Source organism: Pundamilia nyererei, unplaced genomic scaffold (assembly GCF_000239375.1).
Source record: "Pundamilia nyererei isolate P.nyererei 1_Seehausen unplaced genomic scaffold, PunNye1.0 scaffold00116, whole genome shotgun sequence".
Lineage (NCBI taxonomy): Eukaryota > Metazoa > Chordata > Actinopteri > Cichliformes > Cichlidae > Pundamilia > Pundamilia nyererei.
In genome coordinates this window covers 1,276,931-1,287,015 of record NW_005187517.1, presented here as the reverse complement: position 1 = coordinate 1,287,015, position 10,085 = coordinate 1,276,931, and the positions used below count along the sequence as shown (strand labels likewise).

General features: G+C 42.1%; 1 protein-coding gene across 1 annotated transcript in view; it reads right to left on the bottom strand.

The window, feature by feature from the left end:
* LOC102210756 (lipoma HMGIC fusion partner-like 4 protein) overlaps positions 1–9,617 on the bottom strand; it is a 36,656-nt gene extending 27,039 nt beyond the window's left edge. Inside the window, exon 1 of the mRNA XM_005742041.1 lies at positions 8,489–9,617. Within this exon, the coding sequence (XP_005742098.1) occupies positions 8,489–8,897 (409 nt within the window). The 5' untranslated portion in view covers positions 8,898–9,617. The remainder of the gene's footprint in view (positions 1–8,488) is intronic.
* Positions 9,618–10,085: the final 468 nt, after the last annotated feature.

Genomic DNA, 10,085 nt, shown 5'->3' with positions numbered 1-10,085 from the left:
CATGTCCTGCTTAGTTCTGTTTAATATTGCAACAGCCAAGGTCAGATGTGAAAGAAGGATTGTGGACTGAACTGATGGAGATGGGAGTGAGAAAGGGAGCAGTTGAGCTCTACGATTAACTTGGTACTTTCCTGTTCCTCCACCTCTCATTGCCAGAGGGATGCAGGAAAACAGGAGGAGGGTGGAGTGAGAAGGTAGTTGATGGGTGAAGCGACCTCGCCATCTCTGTGAGAAGTAAACGCTGAAATCCTATTTGAATTTCCTCTGAGGTTCTTAGACTAAATTCATCTTTGTTCAAGTAAGGTGAATTAAAACTAAAGTGCTAGCCATTTTCCCAGGAGCATTTTCCACTGAATTAATCTAAATCCAAGCAAAGGTGTGAGCAGAGAAGCTATTCACAGACCTACAGTGCTTTGGGGAAATCTAGCCCTCCACTTGTTCCTTTGTGTGAAGAAGGAAAAAAACTGCAGTTTAGTCTAGATTCTAAGTGTAAAATGATCCCATTATTCACATTCCCATCCAGGTGTGACACAACTGGGGGAAGATGGGAGGAAAATCACCTATTAGCATGTGGCTGTTGATTCTCTATTGGCCCTAACCCACTTTTGGAGCTTTTGGTTTGGATTGTAAACTGAACATTTCTTTGTTTAAGTGCAGTCCCTGATCAATTATCAATAGGGTCTGTGCAACAAGAAAAGTGGAACTGAGATGCCATTTGGATGTGATTTGTCTCTCTAGGGGAAATTTGGCGATTTGACTTTTTATTATTTGTGATGGTGCATGTTTTCAGACTAGTCTGAAGCACGTGTCGCTGTCAGTAATACTTGTAATTACATCTAAAATTCACCTACATTTTTTAAGCCAACTTTAAATTCTGGTGAGTTAACTGACCAAATATGGAAATATTTTATACCCCACTTCTCCCCTTAGCACCCTGATGAAGCTCAACCCAAGCATCAGAATGATTAGGAAAGGTAATTTAAGTAACTTTGGATGTGGTGTGGCTGTTAGTCCCGGGGGTTGATCTGAGTATTGCAGAAACTGCTGATTCACTGGGATTTTCCCTTGCAACCATCTCAAGGGTTATTTCCAGCAGCTTGTTGAATCTAAATTATTGTGATGTTACCTATTGGGTTGTAGACTTTTTTCACAAACTATGACGAGTGAGGGAAGGGTTTGAATATGAAATCGAGACACTTCAAGCTTCAAAAGGAGCACAGGCCATTGCTGGCTCTCCCAGCGGTCTCGGCTCTGCCTGATTTCCCCACCCGAGCCTCTTTGCTTTGAATTTGCCCTCAGTGATTCTCTAATAGTCTTGTCTTCTGGTCTAGATGTCGTCATACCATCCCAAACCCTTATCCTTGGAGAGAAGTGGTTCAAATTTCTTTGGCCTCTGGTAGAAGGTGGCCACACATGCAAACTCCACATAGACAAGCCTCCAGTAGATGATGGATTTGAACCCAGGAACATCTTGTTTTGAGGCAAAAGTGCTAACCACCACACCACCCTAAAAACCATATATTATTAAATGAACATGATGCTGCATTAGATAAGACCTCAAATCTATGACTGACACCATAAATTAATTAGAAAAGTGTTCACTGAGGTCATAGATCATGTACTGCCACCTGCTGGCGATAGATTACAGAACACACATTTAAGTCCCTGCACTGGTTTGACTTTTCACACCCTGAGACTACATCCATGATTTCTTTAATTTATATATATAGCACATGATTCTTCACTAATTACATATTCTTATTGCATAGTAGTCTTAGTTGGTACATGATAAATAAATTCCCAAACAGAAGCCAATTGAGGCTGTTTCTTTGGCTCGTGTCAATTTTTAATTCTTGATGGCATTGATTCAACACGGTGCTGGAAACATTCTTTAGACATTTTAGTCCATACTCACATGATAGTATCACACACCGTATTGTAGATTAGGCCATAGAGTAAGCTAAAGTTCTTTAAGAAAAAAAAATACAGTCACATTTCTGTAAAAACTTAAAGTTCTTGGAATTGTTCTCATACAGCTATGGAGCACTTTTTCAATACTTTGCATTTGGCTGATCAACCACTAGCCTAAATGCTTTTCATGCTAACATTGATGAGCTTTGCAGTGGATGAGGGTTTTGTTGTTCAGCCATCTCTTGAAGCATACAAGACCATCAGCAGGATGTGGACATACTTGATATAGTCAGGATAGTTAATATGCATGATTACATACACAATATAACATAATTAAGTGGGCAAGCTTTGTAATACAGAATTAAGCCCAAAGATAACTGAATAACAAGCTACTGTGACATAGTTTTGCTTCGCGATCCAGGCCCCTGTTTTAGCACAGCAGGATTTTGTGATTCCAGTTGAGTGTACGTAAAAGACAACTCTGGCCTATTTTTAGCTTATAGGTGCCAGTACACACTGTGTCAGCGTGCTCTGCCAAGACTCCCACATCTCAGTGTTTTGAACCATGTTCCAGTTTCTCCTTTTATCTTCAGTTTTACTAATACTTAACCAGTAGGTCCCACTAGTTTCCTGACTGGACTAAACGCTTACCCAGAATATAGGACAAAACCGCAGTGAGAAAATCGCTGACCTGTGTAGATGTGTGAATGTGTCTGCAGTTTCAGCTGATGGAAACATGAGGAGATGTTTCTATTTAATCTTCTTGTTCCTATAGCACACTCTAAGTGACCGGCAATATTCTGGCTCAAACTGATACCTTTTGGTTCATTTAGGCCAATCTGAGCCACCAGCGGTTCAGATTGGCTCTTACTGTATTTACTGTGGTACAGTCTGTCACTGTTCTGTGCCAGCAGACCTGCTGCTGCAACCAGCAGGGCAGAGGGGATGATTAAATGATCATTTTCAAGGTGGTGAGTGGCATTCGGCCAGCCTTCTAGATGACTTACATTCGCCACAAATCATATGAGTCCACAGAAAAGATAAAAAAAAACCCCCACTCAGTAACTTTGATCTGTGCTCACAAATTAAAAGCAGAATATCAAAGAGGAAATAAAACTGACATTTTATAACTATATATAACCATATTTTATAATTTTACCATATAAGATTAGCTATCTTATATGGTAAGCAATAAATTCTGGATCTAATCTTCCATCCTTTTTTTATATGACTTACAAAAGTAATGTATTTGGATCTTTAGAGAGGGACATACAACCCTTTCGCCATAAAAAAGAACCTTTATGTAGCAAATCTTCAGTTTTTGTTAATTTTGTTCAACAAAGATTTCTAAATCATCAGGATGCCTGAGGGCATTGGATGGTGGACATGAAGGGGCGTTTATCTGTTGTTTCAGTAGACTCAGGACTGCTACATTGATTTGATGCACTTGATTCCTCATACTGCTTAATTCTTATGTACACTGCTCAAAAAATTAAAGGAACACTTTGAAAACACATTGGATGTCAACTAGGGAAAAATCATGCTGGATCTATATACTGATATGAACTGGGTAATGTGTTAGGGGAAAAAAGGATGCCGCATCATTTGATGGAAATGAAAATGATCAACATACAGAGGGCTGAATTCAAAGACACCCCAAACATTAAAGTGATTTTCTGAAAGTGACTTATGTTGACAACATGAGACAATAGATGGAGTCCTGGGGATCTGATCTCCAGATCTGGACCAGGGCATCACTGAGCTCCTGGACAGTCTGAAGTTCAACCCGGTGGTGTCAGATGGAGCGAAACATAATGTCCCAGAAGTATTCTGTTGGATTTAGGTCAGGTGTGTATGGGGACCAGTCAGTGGTATCAGTTCCTTCATTCCTTTATCCTCCAGGAACTGTCTGCATACTCTTGCCAAATGATGAAGTGCACTGTTGTGCACCACCAGGAACCAGGGGAGGATCTGACAATGAGTCCAAGGATTTCATGGGCCTGTGAATAGGGCCCACTAGAGGATGTGGGGTCCTCAGGCCAGCCTCATAAAATCTGTTTCAGATTGTTTGGTCAGTGACATTGACACGAGTGTCCTCCTTGAGGTCATTTTGTAGCTTTGGCAGTGCTCAGCCTGTTCCACCTTGCACGAAGGGGCAGACACTGGTCCTGCTGATGGGTTATGGACCTCCTGGAGGAGGTGGCCTACCTGTTTCAGGTAACTTAGAGCGAATGCTATAGAAATGTGAATTTTGTAGTACTTTGCCTCTGTAATTCAATTTTTTTGTTAATTTATACTTCTGCTTTTTTAGGTCGTTTTTTAGAAATGCCACTGGTGATATTACAAACCCAAACCCTATTAAATGGGAATATTTAATTTTTAAATCATGCGGCCATGTCTTGCAATCAGGAGACAAAGAAAGCAAAAATTCTGACGCATAAAAAACTTTACACTTTTTCCTAAGTGTTTTTGCCTCTCTCTAAAACAAGGGTTTGGTAGGGTTAAGATTAGGGTCATCAACAATGATAACTTATATCTCACAGAGTTAAGAAACATAGTTTGAGGTGTTTTTAGGAAAATCAACCAGTCTCATTTCAGTTTATAAAATGTATTTACCCAATCATCTCCAATAAAAACATTTATATCTGCCTCACATTCAGATTTTCTTAATAGCTCCACAAACCTTTTTTTTTTTACAATCCCCTGTTCATAACGTGACAGCCACAGAACACAACTTCTGAACTGTAAAAGGAACCACTAAGCGTACACTCATCAGCCACTGTATCGGATACACGTGTTCAACTGTTTATTAATGCAAATTTCTATTTAGACAATCACATGGTAGCGACTCAATGCATTCAGACATGCTGATGACTCGCTGAAGTTCAAATTGAGCACCAGAATGAAGAATGTTTAAAGTGGGTTTAATGTGCCATGTTTGTTGGGACCAGACACGTGGTCTGAGAACTGCAAAACTGCTCATCTGCAGAGATTTTCTCACTCAACCATTTCTAGAGTTTTACAGAAAATGGTCTAAAAGGTAAAATATACAGAGAGCGACAGTTTGTAGGCAAAAATGCACTGTTGGAGTCAGAAATCACACAAGAATGGCCAGACTGCTTCAAGCTGAAGGCAACAGGAACTCAAATAACTAGTAGCTACAACCAAGTATGCAGAAGAGCATCTCTAAATGGATAACATGTTAAACCTTGATGCAGATGGGCTACAGCAGCAGATGACCAACTGGGTGCAGCTGCTGTCAGCTGAGAACAATAACTGAGAGGAGATTCACATCAACCGACAAGTCTACAGTAACTGTATGATGCTATGTCTGTGAAGGTTCTCAGTCATCCAGGTCATCGTAGTCAAAGGAGCTTGCAAAGAAAAGCGTCAGGAGATTGGGACCCACACCAAGTTTCGCACCTTGGCTCAGGCGATTAGAGGATCATCAGGGGGTCCTTTTGTCCCTCTTTGGGGGGTTACTCCCACTAGGTTTAAATCTGGGACTCCCCACCATTTGACCTTAGAACTGAAGAAGCTTCTAGGATGAGAGGTGAAACGTCTTCAAGCAACTTAAAGAAGTCCAGACGCTTTTCTTTGCAAGCTCCTTTGACTGTATGATGCTATCACATGACTATGGACTAAAATCTCTAAAGAATATTTCCAGCACCATGTTAAATCAAAACCACAAAGAACTGAGTATTAGTGTTTGCTAATTGGTTAGCAGCTGGTCTTTAATCCATCTATTAACAGTATTTGGATGATAAATCTGTAACTGATACTGATGAAACTATGCAAATGTTTAGAAAACAGGCACCCTGTTGGATTAAAATGAACTGACTTGCTATTATAAAGTTGTATCTGAAGAGCACATAAACTGTATTAGATGTATTACACTCCTTGATCTTTCAATTGAGGTGTTTTCAGTAAAATCAAGCACCTATTCATGTTGTCTGCTTCTACAAAAGTGTGAAAGAACAAGTCGTTCTAACAAGCTCATTGGAATTAGATACCACTATTGCAACGAGCAAGTTTATGAGGTTTCTTGTATTATTACAAAGTGGAAACCATAGCAAGTGAGCCATGAATGAGCCAACCACGTGAAGTTACAGAGCAGGGTTGCAGACTGCTGAGTTACATTATTCATATTAGCCACGAAAGCTCTGCTGACTCAATAACTGCAGACTTCCAAACATCCTCTGGCATTAACATCAGCACAAAACCTGTGCACCAGGAGCTTCACAGCTTAGCACCTCCTGTAGGTGTGTGTGGCCCAGCACTTTTGTTCATAGAGCTTAAATTCAGGAAAAGGTTGTGGTTTGTTTTAAAATGTCATGACTTAAGAGTAAGGCCACCCTAGCACCACATGTGTGTCACCAGACCACATGTACATGAGACACCAGCAGCTCTGACTGAATAACAGTGTTCACTGATCCGTGATTAAAATTTTACAAGACAACAACTAAGAAAGGCAGATTTCCTTTTACCCACATTCTTATGTAAAACATTAGAATCTTTCCTCATAAAAAGCTCCTTGCTGTTGTTGTGCTTGATTAATTGTGTGCGGGAAGACCGAGGTTCAATTTCTATTAAGCCATACGGGTTTTGATAAAGAAAGCAAAATCTGTACCTCTGCTGTTGTGTCTGATTCCTGCTGATTTCGACACACTCGGCACAACAGAGGACAGAGTGGGCAGATGAGGATGAGGAAAAGAACAATACAGGAGGAAAAAAAGTGCTGATCTCTTTCTCTCTGCCTCGCCGTCATCCTCCCTCCCTCTCATTCAGTATGCTGACTGTTTCTGTACAGAAAACTGACTCCCACGCTATTCTGCCTGGCCTATTTATCACATTGATCAGCTTATAAAGAAATCAGATATACACTGGAGGCTCGCTAGGAGAACTGCTTATATGAGACGGATCATGAATTTTTCTTCTTTTTTTTTAGCACCCTCTGAGATGCACTGCACCGAGCTCACTTTACTCATTGCTCCAATCTTGCTAACGTGGTCATCTCATCATACATGTGCTGACAGTTTTTCTTACACAACAGTCACGAACAAAAGAAACAACACAGAATACAAAATTTCTAAGTGTATATTGTTAGCCAAAACACAACAAATGGGAACAAAATTAAAAATGTGACCCAAAACACAATGAAGGGTCTGTGTTATGTTCGCTAAAACATCACAAATAGTAACAAATTCACGTTAGATAAGAGGCTGTGGTTTCCTTTATTCCTTTATTTTATTTTGATTTATTTTTTATTCCAGCTTCTCAAATAAGTATTTAATTTAGATTGCCACTGGTCTCTTGTAATCGTGCATCTTTTGTTGTTTGTTCATTTAAAAATCCTTCCATAGGCTAATGGCTAATGCCATTAAATGTCAGGAAACATGCAGTAATGCCTGGAGATGAACCTCTGGTAATCGCAGACATCCTGATCTTCCTTCCAGTGACGGGTGATATTTAAGCGATTCCAAAAAAAGAAAAAAAAAAATCCCTTGTTTCTACTACAGCACCATCTCAGTAAGCATCTACAGTTGTGGCAGCCACACAGATCTAAATTGAACCGTCGAAGCTACGTCTGTTCTTCCACATCCCAAGAAGACAGCAGGAACTCAGTGTGTCCATGTGTTTGGAAAAGCCACCATTTGTCCCTAATCATTTCTAAAAAGTGTAATCTAACAATCTAACCACAAAGAAGGGACAAAGCATCTCTCCCCTGAACACAGTAATCCAATCGACCGGGTATCATCCCTGAAAATAGCAACAGGGCCCGTTATAAGCCCTCAGTCACAGCAATTCACATCTCCGTCGCATCGCACATATCACACCCGCCCTCATCATATCCTCTACAAACGGGTGGAGTGAGTGAATGAATGGCATTTGCATTACATCGGCATAAAGCAGTGATCCTGCCGCTTTCCTTACAGATGCTGTGGTGTATCCTCAGAATATCAATGCTTACGTTCTGGGGAGCTCCAGCTGCCTGCCTTATTGCTTCCAGTGCGCTTCGCTAAAATGTATTCCTACTGTCTCCCGGCTGTCATTGCAGGAGTTTAAAAATAAACAAATAAATATATCGGAATAAAATCTCTATTTCACCTCTAATAAGATGCAAAATGATACATAGCCTATACACCCCTAAAGACTACACCTTTCACCTTTCTCATTCGAGAAGTCAGGAGATTTTCCCGAGTCTACGGAGGCTTGAGCCGCTGACTCTCAGCACTCTGACCTCACACGTCTCCCTTGTTTTGTAATCGTTTTGAACATTTTCCTATAAGGTTGCATTGTTACGATACCTTCCGTTATCTAAGAGAGCCCAGCGGATTTTAAGTGGCTATCCATTTTTACGTGAACATTATCATTATTATTTTAAAGACCAGAGCCTTGGTGAATCCATCCTTGAACACAGCAACACCAACACCAGTGGTTGCTGCAAATGAAGCAGAAATGCCAGATTGGTTTGGGGGTGTTTTTCACCTGATTACGTTTCTTTGGTTCCCCGCGACTCCAAACACACTTTCCATTCTAAGCGACACATGGCACAAACATTGGGGGGGATGCCTACCGCACAGCAGCTGCATCCAGGCGCAGGTCTTGTAAACGGTGGAGGTGTTGCAGAAGAAGAAGAGTGCCATGCAGGCGATGCAGCTGAGGATCAGCACCATGGACAGCAGCACGAACACTGAGGCCGCCTTGAAGGCTCCGGACGGGATGGAGCTGAAGTCGGAGAAGCTGCCCACGCAGGTGAGCTCCCGGCTGGGCGACGGCCCGGTACCCACGCAGTAGTGGAAGAGGCCGAAGTAGCCGGCCTGCGGCGTGTTGACGCTGTCGCCGATCCAGTAGGGCTGGATGAACACCACCACATTGACGATGGCGAAGCAGATGGTGAAGATGGCCCACAGCACCCCGATGGCTCGGGAGTTGCGCATATAATTGTCATGGTAGATCTTGGAGGCTTCTTGGGAAGGCAACATGTTTGGTCGTTTTTTTTCTCCCCTCTCCTTCTTCTTAGATATTTTTACACCCCCGTCCCGCTTCTTCTTTACACTCTCATATATATATATATATTTAAAAAAGATGTAAAAGATGTAAAAGCCCCCGCACAGCTCGACACACCTCACTATTCAGATAATCTCTTCTCTTCTACACGAAAGCTAATGTTTCCCTCGCTTTGGCTGTTTCTTGGCTGTTAAAAGGGCCTACATAAGCACACGATAAAACCAGACCTGCACATATGTGTGTGATCTTACAAGACTACACATAGTGGGGGGGAAAGAATAATGGGAATGCTACATTGAAGCAATACAAAAATCATAGCCTACCTATACTCCTAATGAATAATTTACTAACACCAGTGATTCAACATTGCTGTCTAAGGCTCGTTTCCTCAGGGCTACACTATAAATGATTAACAATTAAAAAAATCACAATAGGATTTCCCCCCCTTTATTTCACAGTCGCTGGGTGGAGGGGGTTAAAGCTGCTTTTCCATCCTCATCCATCAGTCCAGAGCTGTCTTCATCATGATGTCCTTTTATTACCATCCGTGAGATGAGATGCCTGTAGCGCCAGCGGTGGACCCCCGTTTTTAGCTTCCCAGGGATCCGCGGGGTGCTCCCCTTCCTCTGCTCGCCTCTACTGTCCACGCAGCATGTGGGGGGAGGGAGGGGGCAAAAAAAATCAAACGCGGTGAAACGAAAAAGGGAAAACCAAAAAAAAAAAAAAAAAAAAGATGGAGACCAGCCTTTAACACGAGCCCTCTGTCAAATTTCAACAGTCCTTTCTCGTAAATCCGACATCCTCCGCCGCCTCGACTCCATTATCATCGTGCTTTTTGTCGCCTTTATCCAGTGTGTCTCAGACCTCTCTCTCTCTGCTTTCTCCGTCCTCCTCCTCCTCCCGTCTCTCTCTCTCGCTCTCCCTCTCTCTCTGCGCGCCCCCCGAAAGATGCTGATGTTGTACTGATGACAGCGCTGGAGCGCGTTCACGTAAGCGGGCGCAGCAGCAGCATAAGGGGTGGAGAGGCGTGGGGGGCGGATTTGCATCAGAGCGCGTCTTAGCCTTTCTTCACCTTAAATTTGAACTCACACCAACAAATATTCCGGACCCACAGTGACCACCACGATGGTGTCACCCACGGATTCAAACCATTCCAGTTCTAT